Source organism: Cucurbita maxima, unplaced genomic scaffold (assembly GCF_002738345.1).
Source record: "Cucurbita maxima cultivar Rimu unplaced genomic scaffold, Cmax_1.0 Cma_Scf00027, whole genome shotgun sequence".
In the NCBI taxonomy this organism is placed as follows: Eukaryota; Viridiplantae; Streptophyta; class Magnoliopsida; order Cucurbitales; family Cucurbitaceae; genus Cucurbita; species Cucurbita maxima.
Window position 1 is genome coordinate 1063103 of NW_019272043.1, and position 13058 is coordinate 1076160.

At 36.3% G+C, this 13058-nt stretch overlaps 3 protein-coding genes across 6 annotated transcripts in view; 2 read left to right on the plus strand and 1 right to left on the minus strand.

Annotated features, from left to right (window-relative positions):
- Nucleotides 1-7007, plus strand: part of LOC111499741 (E3 ubiquitin-protein ligase RGLG4) — an 8075-nt gene extending 1068 nt beyond the window's left edge. Inside the window, exons 3-12 of the mRNA XM_023151398.1 lie at nt 2597-2681; nt 2782-2922; nt 3013-3126; nt 3203-3300; nt 3376-3455; nt 5720-5825; nt 5926-6053; nt 6195-6321; nt 6473-6529; nt 6621-7007. Of these exons, the coding sequence (XP_023007166.1) occupies nt 2597-2681; nt 2782-2922; nt 3013-3126; nt 3203-3300; nt 3376-3455; nt 5720-5825; nt 5926-6053; nt 6195-6321; nt 6473-6529; nt 6621-6707 (1023 nt within the window). The 3' untranslated portion in view covers nt 6708-7007. The remainder of the gene's footprint in view (nt 1-2596; nt 2682-2781; nt 2923-3012; nt 3127-3202; nt 3301-3375; nt 3456-5719; nt 5826-5925; nt 6054-6194; nt 6322-6472; nt 6530-6620) is intronic.
- Nucleotides 7008-7026: 19 nt separating this feature from the next.
- LOC111499804 lies at nt 7027-8979 on the minus strand. The gene is made up of 3 exons (XM_023151498.1): nt 8877-8979; nt 8499-8765; nt 7027-7377 (listed from the first exon to the last, which is right to left on the minus strand). Exons 2-3 carry the CDS (start codon nt 8697-8699, stop codon nt 7177-7179), a joined length of 402 nt encoding a protein of 133 aa, XP_023007266.1. The 5' UTR covers nt 8700-8765; nt 8877-8979; the 3' UTR covers nt 7027-7176.
- A 2124-nt stretch (nt 8980-11103) lies between these two features.
- The window catches only part of LOC111499733 (ferrochelatase-2, chloroplastic), a 12089-nt gene continuing 10134 nt past the window's right edge, over nt 11104-13058 (plus strand). For 3 of the 4 annotated variants that reach the window (XR_002720993.1, XM_023151387.1, XM_023151386.1), the window contains exons 1-2: nt 11104-11497; nt 11597-11722. Coding sequence is in view for 3 of the 4 variants with exons in the window: in XM_023151387.1 (XP_023007155.1) it covers nt 11625-11722 (98 nt within the window). In the remaining variant the exon portion in view is untranslated. The remainder of the gene's footprint in view (nt 11498-11596; nt 11723-13058) is intronic. The other variant, XM_023151388.1, reaches the window with a different exon arrangement.

A 13058-nucleotide genomic window follows, 5' to 3' on the forward strand; every position in this document is an offset into this window, starting at 1 on the left:
AAAAAAAAAAAAAAAAAAAAAAAAAAAAAAAAAAAAAAAAAAAAAAAAAAAAAAAAAAAAAAAAAAAAAAACTCTTATTTTGTGCATTATTATAAAATGTAACGCTAAATTTAAAAAAATATTTAAAAAGACTTTAAACTTTAAAAAAAATATAAAAAATACTTTTAAACATAAAAAAAAAAAAAACTCATTAATACATTTAATTCTTTTAAAGTTAAAATAATCGTCTATTATATTTTATAAAATATTTTAAAAACATTTTAATATTATTTTAAAAAATTAAAAACATTTTTTAGATGGGTTACCAACTTGTACTTTTTATTAGCTAATTAAGAATTATTCATTCCTATATTTATATAATAGTTATTAAAGACTTATAAATTTTGACTATTTACCCAACCACTATTTGTTAAGGAAATTAACTGGAGGGTAAAAATATAATTTCACTAAAACATCAAGCTATTTAAAACTATATTTTGAATAGAAAAACAATTAAAATATCGAATAAAACGTTGACGTATCCTAATGTATTTTTTTTTTTTATATTTATCCAAATAAAAAAATTTATATTTTGATAATAATTGATCATAAATGGAAATTATTTTTTTAAAAAAAAAATAATAATGGAAATGATTTATTGGTGGGTATATTGTAAATATTTTGTTTCTTCTTCACGTTTTAAGTGACATTAATTATTATTTGGGGACAGTGGGTGGGCCAGAAAACGAGTGCACGGAGGTCATATCTTTAAATTGACCATATGTTTTTTCCACGAAATTTCCCACCACCTTTAATAAATTAAATTAAATTAAATTTATTTTCTCCTTCCATTTCACAATTACTTTTTAATTAATATTTTATTTTCTTACCAACTTCTAGTAAGCCTTTAAAATGGTAGGACGAACACTTTTTTAGTCCAACAAGACCTACTGATAAGATAAGGAACCACTACAAGGGGAGTAAGATTCGAATTATCTTATTGATCGAATATCTCAAGGCAAGAACATTGTTTGAGATTCGAATCACTCCACAAGCAAGATCGATCATGTCTAGCTTGAATGATTCTACATGCAACCTAAACTACATAGAATTGCAAAAAAACTTAGCCATTAGCTAAAGAAGAGCACAAATGCTTGTTTTACTATATTTTCCAAGTCTACTTACAAATACAATATACATAGCTTTATATAGCTTCAAAATGAAACTACTAAAGGCATTCAAAGAGGTGTTACATTCATACTTAATGGTCATAATTAACCATTATGTAATTGTAACCTAAAGTAAATAAAAACTCTTAAAATACATTAATGAAATATAATAACTCTAAATTGTAATCCACCCAAAATTTATCACATCAAACTTCATTTTTCTTTAATGTGGCATGAATTGAAATGATAATTTCAAAAATATTTTTTCACATATTCATTGAAGCATATTATATGATTGATGTCTCTTAGTTCATATCACGTACCTATATACTATAGTATTGGTTGCACATTTAATATAGCGTTCGTAATCACGTGCAGGGTTAAAAATGAAAATGTTTGTAAGGATTGAAATGATTGGTTATAAAAGGTAATTAAGGGTATTTTGAATATGTAAATAAATAAATAAAATAAGATACGTTAAAGATATTATTTCGAAAGCAAGTGGCAGAGAAATTTGGCCAATCTGATTGGTTGAAGAAAAACAGAGGTCATTTTTTTTCTTTTTCCAAATGTGTTGACCTAAAAAGTATCTTATCCAAAGTTTAAAATATCAATTTGAATGTTTTTTAAATCCAACTATAGATTTTTTTTTTTTTAATTAAATATGGCGAACTAATTCAAGGTGACAGATTTAATCGAATATGATTAATTATTAGTATACTTTCATTCGAAGTGTGAGATTCGAATTTCTGATTGAGTATGAATAATTATGATTATGATCGCATTCGATGGAAGAGATTCGAGCATCTAATTGAGTATGAATTACAACTATGCTCACATTTGAGTTTGAAGATTCGAACATTTGATCGAGTATGGTCTATTTCTACTATGTTCTCATTCAAGATGAGAGATTCGAATTTTGATATCGAGTATGGCTGGTTGTCACTGTTGGATGATGAAAGTCCCACATCGGTTAATTTAGGGAATGATAATGAATTTATAATCAATGAATACTCTTTTAGTATGAAACCTTTTAGGGAAGCCCACAGCAAAGCCATGAGAGCGTATGCTGAAAGTGGACAATATCATACTATTATTGGGTAAGACTCCAAAGGAGTCGAGCCTCGATTAACTCTATTGTTATGAGTCATTTTGGAGAACGTAAAGCAAACTGTTTTTACTCAAAGTGGAAAATCCTATCATTGGAGAGTATTTGTTCGTCTATGTTCACTATTTTACTTTCAACTGTTATGCCTTTGTCATACAAATAAACGTTAATAATATCTTCGTCTTCTCCTCTAATGTGTAGTGTAGTAATCTAAAAGGTTTAGGCCATGATTTTGGTCGAATACCTTCTTAGAAAGTTAGAGAAGATTTGGATAATGCAATGCAATTAAGTTTCCATTTGAGTGTTTCGATGAATGCATTTCAATTCTTGGATCCAACAGGTTACAGAAGCCTTGAGAAAAGAAGGATTAGAATCATCAAACCTCATAGTAGGAATTGATTTCACCAAAAGCAACGAGTGGACAGGTCAGTCGAATCACTCGAACTGTAATCTAAATTCAAACTTCTCGTTCTTCGTAATCGATTGAAACTGAACAATTCGCCGTCGCCTGTGACTGGCGCGCAGGTAAAGTCTCATTCAATAATCGGAGCCTACACTCGGTCTCTGATTCTCCTAATCCCTATGAGAAGGCTCTATCGATCATCGGGAGAACTCTGGCTCCTTTCGACGACGACGGTCTGATTCCTTGCTTCGGTTTCGGCGACGGTATGATCCGCCGCGGCTTTCCGTCTATTTAGTTCCTCTTCACATTATTTCTTTGCCGATTCATCGCCTTCTTGTCCATGTATCTTACAGCGACGACACACGATCAAGAGGTGTTCAGTTTTCACAACGATAATTCCCCGTGCCATGGATTTGAAGAAGTTCTGGACTGCTACAAAAGGATAATTCCGAACGTGCAACTTTCAGGTTAGTTCATGATTGTATAGATGAATTTTATCAATACTTTTGTTCATCGTGGTCGCTTCATGGATGTGATTTATAGGGCCAACATCTTACGCCTCCGTGGTTGAAGCAGCAATGAACATTGTGGAGAAGAGTAATGGCCAATTTCACATTCTTCTCATCGTTGCAGATGGACAGGTTGATTTTTCATACTTCTCTGCTTTTAATCTGTTTCTTTCACGGCAAAGTAAACGAATTCATTTTGTTGCAAAGGTTACTCGAGGCTCGAGTGTTGGCGATGGAGAGTTGAGTGTTCAAGAGGAGAAAACAATCAAAGCAATTGTAGATGCAAGGTAATGGAAGGGGGAAAACAAGTAACCTTAGATTTAATGTATAGAGGTAGGTATGAACAGCTTAAGTGGGAAAAACAATGATTAGAGAACTAATAACGATTAAAAATGCTAATTAACTAATAGTTTAACATCCTTGCAAGTGAACTAGTGGATGAACAATAGTATGCTTGAAACGTAGTCCTTGGAAGCATAGAGTAGACATGTCTTTAGTCATAAGAACTTTGTCTAACTTATAGGGTTACTTCGAGTGTGTATTACACCTCTACCAATGTGAGTAATTTCTAGTACTTCTCCATTGCCCAGATACATTTGTTCATTCGCTTTATATTTATGAGTTGAAAACATCGTACCTGGATTGTTTACAACATGGCCTTAGCTCCAGAGTCATACCTTGTAATAGCCCAAGCCCACCACTAGCCTCACGGTTTTAAAACACGTATGCTAGAGAGAGGTTTCCACACTATTATAAAGAATGTTTCGTTCCTCTCTCCAACCGATGTGGGGTCTCAAAATCCACCCCATTCGAGGCCCAACGTCCTCGCTAGCACACCGCTTGGTGCTTAGCTCTGATACCATTTGTAACTGCCCAAGTCCACCGCTAGTAGATATTGCCCCTTTGGCCAGTTATGTATCACCGTCAGTCTCACGGTTTCAAAACGCGTCTGTTAGGGAGAAGTTTCTACACTCTTTTAAAGAATGTTTTGTTTTTCTCTTCAATCGATGTGGGATCTCAAATTCCTATCTTCTAATGCCAAATCAGTGAAAGCTTTCGGGATTTCATCCTGTTGATAAGTGTGATGAAATCTATTCCAACATTTGAGAGCAGTGTGGCTAGCTTTACCACAAAATTGGTATGGACTGAACTTATTTTGATTGTTGGTCGAAGTGTTTCCATTGGGAGGTTGAGGACTGAAGTTGCTATTTTGCAGCATTTCTTAAGATGATTGACTTTGACTTGACTGAAATCACCTTTCTCGTGACGAAAAATATCTCCCTCTACCTCGGCCCCTTCCTCTTTGACTAAAGAAGGCATGATTGTGGTTGGATACTGCTGTTTTTTCATTTCCATCTTCCAGTGCATTTATATGTTCATGTACTTTTAGTGCAAGGATGAATTGATTGAATGTTGGATCTGGAGCTTTGGACAACATTGGATGTATTCATCTGGTGATAGTCTGCCCTCTTTCAAACAATGTTAAGATTCATTGATGTGAATCTCATTCTCGTGTGATTGAAAGGAGAAGTTCATACTTGATGTGCAGTCTCCATTCCTTCCAATCATTTTGCAAGCACTTCCTTAGAAATGTTTCCTATGACCAAGAGGTTAAAAAGCCATCATTATTGAGCCAAGTGAGGTAGTTTGGATGTTAAGGTTTCACCTTCTTTGTCGGAAATTTCCTCTTTGAGATACTCCCATACTTCTTACCAATGGCATCATTTGCAACTTCCACAACAAATAACTTTTAGAACTTAACTTCAATGATATTAGACTTGAGAATTGGTTGTAGGATTGGATTGTTGGTGAAGTTTCTGATTTGGTCAAGGTTTTTGTTAGGGATTTGGTTTTTCATTTCCTTACTTCTTACCCAAGACAAGATTGTTTCTCATTTCCCTAAAAAAGAACAAAGAAAAAAAAAAAGAAAACAAGTTTCAGTTGGTTATGAAGAATGTCGAGGCATTGGGAAGGGGTGGAATGCATGAATTTATGAAGTCCAACCCATGAGCGCGTATGACATTTAGAAGTTGGATTTTTCACCGCAAATAGTTTGCATCGATTAACTTGACATAGAGAGACAAAACTACTCGTGGGGTATCATTTGAAGAATATTGAGAAATTGTGGTGTGGGAAACCGGTAGCACCAGTTGAAAGAATATTCATCAAAGACAAGATGAGAGTAAGGTGAGTTTATGCTGCATGATACCCTTGCGGGTAGGTGGCTAGATGATGAGGGGAGTTGATCAATTTCGAGGTAGGAGGAGGCTAGAAGAGAGCTGTGATAGCATACAAAGGTATGAAAACCAGAAGGAAATAGGAGAGGACGGTAGCTGTCTTTGTATTCAAAATTACACACAAAAAACAGACATGACTAACAATAAAAAAGGGCAACCAAATAAATCCCACCTGTGTCCCAACAATATTGGGTAGATGGAAGACAGTAATTAGAGAACTAATAGGGAGTAAAAATGCAAATTTACTAATGGTTTAACATGCATCATCTAGTTTCATCGTAGATTTTGAGCTTTTGTTTTGTTATTTCATTCAGTGCCTATGCTCTTTCGATTATTCTTGTTGGAGTCGGAGACGGGCCTTGGGACGACATGAAGAAGTTCGACGACAAGATTCCAGCACGAGATTTTGATAATTTTCAGGTTTAATAACAATCCATGGACGACTTAAATCAGTTCAGTCAACTTTAGTGAGAATCAACTATCATTGTCTCTTATCTTGCATTTTCCTAACTATGTGCAGTTCGTTAACTTCACCGAGATCATGTCCAGAAACGTTGCGACGCCTGAAAAAGAAGCAGCTTTTGCTCTAGCTGCACTGATGGAGGTTCCTTTACAATATAAAGCCGTCAAAGAAATGGATCTTCTAGGGTAGGGCACACTCTTTATTACCCCTTTCATTACTTGGAAGTTTTCAATTCAACTGTTTCTCTTGAGATGCTCTTGAGGTTGGTTGGAATGGAATGGCTTATTATTGACGGCTAACTCTGCTTGTTTTGATGTGGAACCAAGACACGTGACAGGAAAAGCGAAATTAGTTCATCCACGATCCCCACCGACACGTCATACTCGTCCTGCACGACTTACTCCCAAACCCAGCAACACCGTCTCAGCTTCTGCATCAGATGACCGGAGCCAGGTATACTAGTGTGGAACTTCACTTATGGAACATTGCTTTTGCTTGCTTATTGGCTCTGTATAATTTAAGGCTTTCACTCATAATACTCGTTCTTCCAAATTGTAGATGGATTAAGTATAGAATAATAACATTCTTTCCAACTCAAAAGCAGGTCTGCCCCATTTGCTTGACCGAGGGAAAGGATTTGGCCTTTGGATGCGGCCACATGGTAGAGAGATTTAACTATCTAATATCTATTGAAAGTTTCTGATTCATCGGTCTTTCATTCAAACACATCTACTAACATTCAAACATTGCAGACCTGTAGAGACTGTGGATCAAGATTATCCAATTGCCATATATGTCGCCAGCCTATCAGAAATCGCATAAGGCTGTACACCGGGTGATCGAGGACTGCACCAAAGGCAACATACGATGTGCTTAAGGTCAACGACAACAGATGGATATGACATCCAGGGAATGTATGTTACGGATAGTTCGAAAATCTTCTAATTTTTAGTCTAGGAATGTTCTACTTTTGGGTGTTGTAAGAATGTGGATGGGGCACTCTAATGAAAAAACAATGTGCCCTTGTGCATATGAGATATAAACAAGATTTCATATGCATAATTTTGCATGTAAGATCTGGACCGAATGTGAAATTTAGTGATCATTAGTCCAATTGTATAAAATTGCCATTAGCTTGACAGAGCTTGTCAATGAGTATGAGGACTAACTCCATAGTAACATAAAGCATTTGAATTAAACAGGGCTTCCGCATACAAAGTTCTTAAGCTTTAAGAGCCTGTCCTGTAAGGATAAACAAACCCAAAAACAGTAAGATTGCATTACAAAATCTAACCCACACGTACCCGTTTATTTATTTTCCTTCTTGACCTGTTGGTTCTTGTCAGCGACCTCGTTGCTTTGGCTTGGGATTGGTTGGATTCTCACATATGGCTTCCTTGTCAATGTCTCTCCCCTCAAAGCAGCAACATAGCGATCGTTTGTGTCCTCTTTCCTCTGCAACTCGCCTAGATATTCTGCCAGTCTCTCTCGATTCACTCTCCCCATCATCTGGATTTAAATATCAACATTGAGAAGCAAAACACCTGATGAACACAATTCTAACATGTAAAGATTAAACCTACGACTGCAGACAAATTGTAACGGCCCAAGCCTCCCATTAACAGATATTGTCCTCTTTCGGCTTTCCATTTCGGGCTTACTAGTATGTGTCTTCCCGTTAACAGATATTGTCCTCTTTCAGCTTTCCATTTCGGGCTTCCTAGTATGTGTCTACTAGGGAGAGGTTTACATACCCTTATATCGTTCTCCTTTCCAACCGATGTGAGATCTCACACAAATTTAATACATAAAAATTCTTACAGCCCCATGAACTCAAAATACATAACCCCGTTTGATAACCTTTCGGTTTGCTGTTTTAGACTGCTTCCACCTATGGATTCCTTGCTTTGTGATCAACTTTTTACCTATATTTTAAAAAACTAAGCCAAGTTTTGAATTCCAAAAAGGGAGTTCTAGGAATTTGGCTATGAATTCGGATAAAACTCAAGGTAGGCAATTGATTTGATGAGAAACAAGTTGAATTTCCAGAATTCAGAAACAAAAAATGGTTATCGACAGGTTATAGTTTTATAAGAGCAGCAATGACCGAAGTCTCAAAAGATGGAAGCAGTTAACGAAAATATAGTGGACGGAAATAGGTGTTGAAACACATGAAAGCAAAGCAGCAGCCAGCAAATTCGATGCAGCTCAAATGACAAGGTGCAGAAGAGAATTAACTGGTCTGAAGAAAGAAACTGAATGCTGCGTTCTTCATATACTGAATGAGGCGGCATTTCAAATGACAAAATAGAATGCGGCATTTCGAATTGTTAACAACGACACCATGGAAATTAGAGGTCTGATCAAGGAAAACAGATTCAAACATAGCAGGCAGCTCAAGAACAAAATTGAAAAAAGAAAAATCTTAGGTTTTCAATCGAATAATCAGGTAAGTCCATGGAATAAATAGATAATAATCATCACAGTAGAGCAGCAGGTCGAATTTTACGCGATCGCCGAGTCGCGAAATGTCGGACGGACAGAAATTTATCAATAAAATAAACTCAATCAGAGATATATGGATCAAAATTGCGATGATAATAGGGTTTTGGAGAGAGAAAGGAACATACGAGAGATTCAGGTCTAGCATTCTGGCGGAGGCGGGCTTCGAGTTGCTCGTTGCGGGAATTGGTGGCCTGCATAACGCAGTAGCCAATAACGCCGGGAACGACGCCGCAGACGGTGGCGAAGGCCAAGAAGAAAGGCTTTGAATCTCTGGTTTTCCTCACTATCCATCTCCATGACTCGCTCTTCTCCCACAGAAACGACATTATTTGCCCTCGTTTGTGAGAAATTTAATCCTACGGTTTGAATTTAGCTTTGTTTTGGCCTTATATCTATAATTTCATAGAACAAAACAATTAACAAAAGAAAAAGAAGACAATTTCAAGACAAAACTGTATGAAAAATGAAAAACAATGCCATTGGATTTCGGAGTTACTACGAACCTGCGAATTGATGAGTAGATCAAATTTGTGAACAAACCCTAAGCTTGAGATTGTATCATTAACAAAATCTAAATTAATTTAAACCCTAAAGTTGATATCTATTGAGCTCATAAACTTTCATAGGATGATCTTTTAAAGAAGTTGTGATAATTGATCTTTTAAATTAATTAATTTATGACAATTTTAAAATGAATGCAAACCCTTTGATATAACATAAGGGCTACAACATATGATGTAAATGCATCCACTTTGAATTTGTTTTTATGCCTTCTATAGCGATACCCTCATCCGTATATGAGTGCCTTACTTTTACCTGTGAAAGAAGTAGAACATGACTTGAGTATTTAGAAATACTGAGTGAGTAACCCTACTGTGATAGTCGGGAAATACAATCACGTGTAATCATGATAAGACCTGTATTTTCATACACTCAGATTGTGGATTATTGACTCCCAACAGGGAGACCTCAGTCTAGTAAGAATTATAATTAGGATTGTCTAAGTCTGTAAATAACAGACTGTTATGCCAAGGGCAATTGTGTATATGAACTATTGAAGAGTAAGAGACTGAAGTACTAATAGATGCTCACAACTTTACATTCTCCGTGCATCCAGATAGTACTAAAATGGCGGGACTTGAAACATTATTTTCAATGGCGCAGTATGAAGAACATGGCATATTTTTTTTAAGTAAGTGCCTAATATGCCAACCGGTGAAGGCGCCAAGATAGAAAACAGTAGGGTTGTTGCAACCAAGTGTACTAGAATGGAAATGGAAGAACATGACAATGAATTTTATCATAGGTCTACCTGAGACAAATGGTATACGGTGATATGGGTAATCATCAACAAACTAACCAAATCAACACATTTTTTACGTGGAAAGGCAACCTATATGGTGGATAATTGGACTAAATTATACATCAAGAGAGATTGTTAGGCTATATGGACCACCAGTGTCGATTGTGTTAGACAAAGACCCACATTTTACGTTAGCCTTCTAATGCAGCCTCCAAAAGGTATTGGGTGCTCGCCTCGACTTCAATACTGCATTCTACCCACATACAAATGGCTAAACTAAACGTTTGAACCAAATATTGGAAGACATATTGTGTGCTTCCATGTTGAATTTTGCAAATTGTATATAAATTGACCTTTTGTCGAAGATGAAAATAAGTCGTAGTAATAAATAATAAAAAGATCGGATCAGAAAAGAATCATGAAAATTCGAACGTTGACGTATTTTCATCAGGGCGACTGATGAGATTAGGAAAAGAGGACTCATTTTAATTAAAAAATTAACAAGTTTTTTAATTCTATTCTAGTAAAGTACTAAAATAGAGAATAATAGTAAGGAATGACACCTTGATTCTATATCATCTTTTTCTGTATCATAGGATACAAATAATAAATCTTCTTATGATTCTTGTTGTTTCGATTTTTTTTGTTTCAAAAACATTTTGTGTTTTCAAATAAAATCAATAATTTTATCTACGATTCATTGGAACAAAAAAAGCTCGGTCAGAGCTACACCTCATGGAGCTTGCCTACAACAACAACTTCCAAGCCGCTATTAGTATGGCATTATTTGAAGACTTATACAAAAAGCGGTGCAAGTTCCTAGTGTAGTGGAACAAGGTAGATTACCTGTGTATAACTCAAAGTAGGCAGAAGAGTTACGCTGATGTGAGTATAGAAACTTGGAGTTTGGGTAGGCGACAAAGTAATTTTCGAAGGTGGCTTCAATGAAAGCCATCTTGAGGTTCATACAAAATGATAAGTCGGGGCCAAGTTTCATTGGACCCTTCAACATTCTGGATCGAATTGAACAAGTGAAATACATATTAGTTTTCCATCGTCTCTCCGTAGTGCATAACGTATTCCCCGTGTCCATGCTCCACAAGTACTTGATCGACTCGACTCACATGATAGATTACAAACCTTTGTCCGTATATTAAATTTATAAAGATATTTTACACTATTTTTTTTTAAAAATAAATATAAAAAAAGACGTCTACGCGTCCCCCTTGGAGTCGTACATGAAGATTTGATATGATGAATATTGCAGATCGAAGTTAACGTGACATCACATTCACAACACTAAGCATGAATTAAAGTATTGGTTGATAGATACGCAGATATTTAAATGTTGAAATTAAAATCACTGGGATTTCACTACAAAAGCTTAAAATGATATAATTCGTAAAATAAAACTCAACCATAGGACTCTCACTCTATCCAGAACTTGTCGCTGTTTCATGATGGTTTTATCTTTAATGAGTGGGACACACCTCTGAAAATAGCATATATGATCCGTTTGTTTCCGGGGAAAATTAGCCCAGAAAATTTCTTCTCAACAATTTTTGCAAAAAAATGATGGGTGGTAATTTTTTTGGAATCCAAATTGGATAAAGCCCTGAATTAGAAGTGGCCTTGGCTTGTCCACTTCCACGCTCTCTCTCTCTCTCTACACGGCCATTTTGCCTCTGTAGCTCTTCCCTTTTCCACGCTGAATATACTAAATTTCTGATGGTACTGTTCCGATTTGGCGGCCATTGATGCGAAGCTTCATCGCCTTCTTCATTTGACGCCCATTTCGATTTCTCAATCTCTCGCGATCTTGTTTGTTACAGAACTATCATTCTCCTTTCTGTTCCATTGTTTGGGTTTTTGTTGTTTTGATACCTAATTTATGGGGTTTTTCTGATTGATTGTGTTTAGGGTTTTTGAAGGGATTTGTTGGTAAGCTATGGATTCTGCAATTCAGGCTTCGCCTTCTCCGGCTTCGTCTTCTGCATTTCGTAGTCCATGTCTCACTTCTGCTTCTCAGAACTGCAAATTTCCCTTGTGAGCTCATTTTAGTTTATCCGTGCTCGTGATTAGGGTCTGGATTGGGTGTTTTTGTTTGCATTTTGTGTGCGTTTATCTATCTGTTTTGTGAAATTTGAAGTTGTTTTACGCTTGGATTGACTTGTTATATAGTTTTGAAGTGGTTGTTTGCTGTGGAAGTTTGTTCTTATTTGTCTTCCATGGTTATGTGAGCTTCAATAATGGTGCCAGTAGCTCCTTTGGGAGTTGTGGACTTATTTACTTCGTAGTTTGATATTTTGCGCATGTAATCTGGGGCTGTTGGAGTAGGCATTCCTGGTCTTTGGTTGACATCAAAGGATTCTTTTATCAGTCCACCCATGGCGCATTAATGCTATAGTGAACTGGTTTGATTCTGTAACAACCCAAGTCTTCCGCTAGCAGATATTGTCCTCTTTGGGCTTTCCCTTTCGGGTTTCCCCTCAAGGTTTTTAAAACGTGTCTGCTCGGGAGAGATCCCAAATTAGTTGAAGAGGGGAACGAAACATTTCTTATAAGGATGTGGAAACCTCTCCCTAACATATGCGTTTTAAAACCTTGAGGGGAAGCCCAGGAGGGAAAGCGCAAAGAGGATAATATCTGCTAACGTGAGCTGGGGCTGTTACAAATGGTATCAGAGCCAGACATCGGGCAGTGTGCAAATGATGACGCTGGACTCCCAAGGGGGGTGGATTGTGAGGTCCCACATCGGTTAAACATTCTTTATAAGGGTGTGGGAACCTCTTCCTAACAGATACATTTTAAAACCTTGAGGGGAAGCCCAGAAGGGAAAGCACAAAGAGGACAATATTTACTAGCGGTAGGCTTGGGCTGATACACCACCCATGACGCATTAATGCCATATTGAACTAGTCAGATTCCGTCTATCCTACATCTCAACCGTAGGGCTTGTGACTCATCTTGGAAAGGACGGGCTTACACAAACAGGTTACAGGATAGCATCAGGGCAATGAAGTACTGTTGGACTGAGAAAAAGTGTTGAGAGGTTCTTAGGGAAGGTGGTCGTTGGGTATTCATTGGTTTCAAAATTGTGTCTGGTGCCTTAAACCCACTTGATGTCGTTAGCTGCTACAGATGATAAAGTACTCCTTCAAGGAACCTCAAACCAATTTCAAAGGCACTGAGTTAACCACAGATGGGTTTCTCATCAATTTTTCAGTACCTTTGGTTTTCTCACTGATCCAGAGCTCATTTAAAATGGTTTTGTAAAGTACAGAAACTTAACGAACTTAATCACGTCCTACTTTTTTTTTTTTTTTTTTTTTTTTTTTTTTTTTTTTTTTTTTTTTTTTTTTTTTTTTTTTTTTTTTTTTTT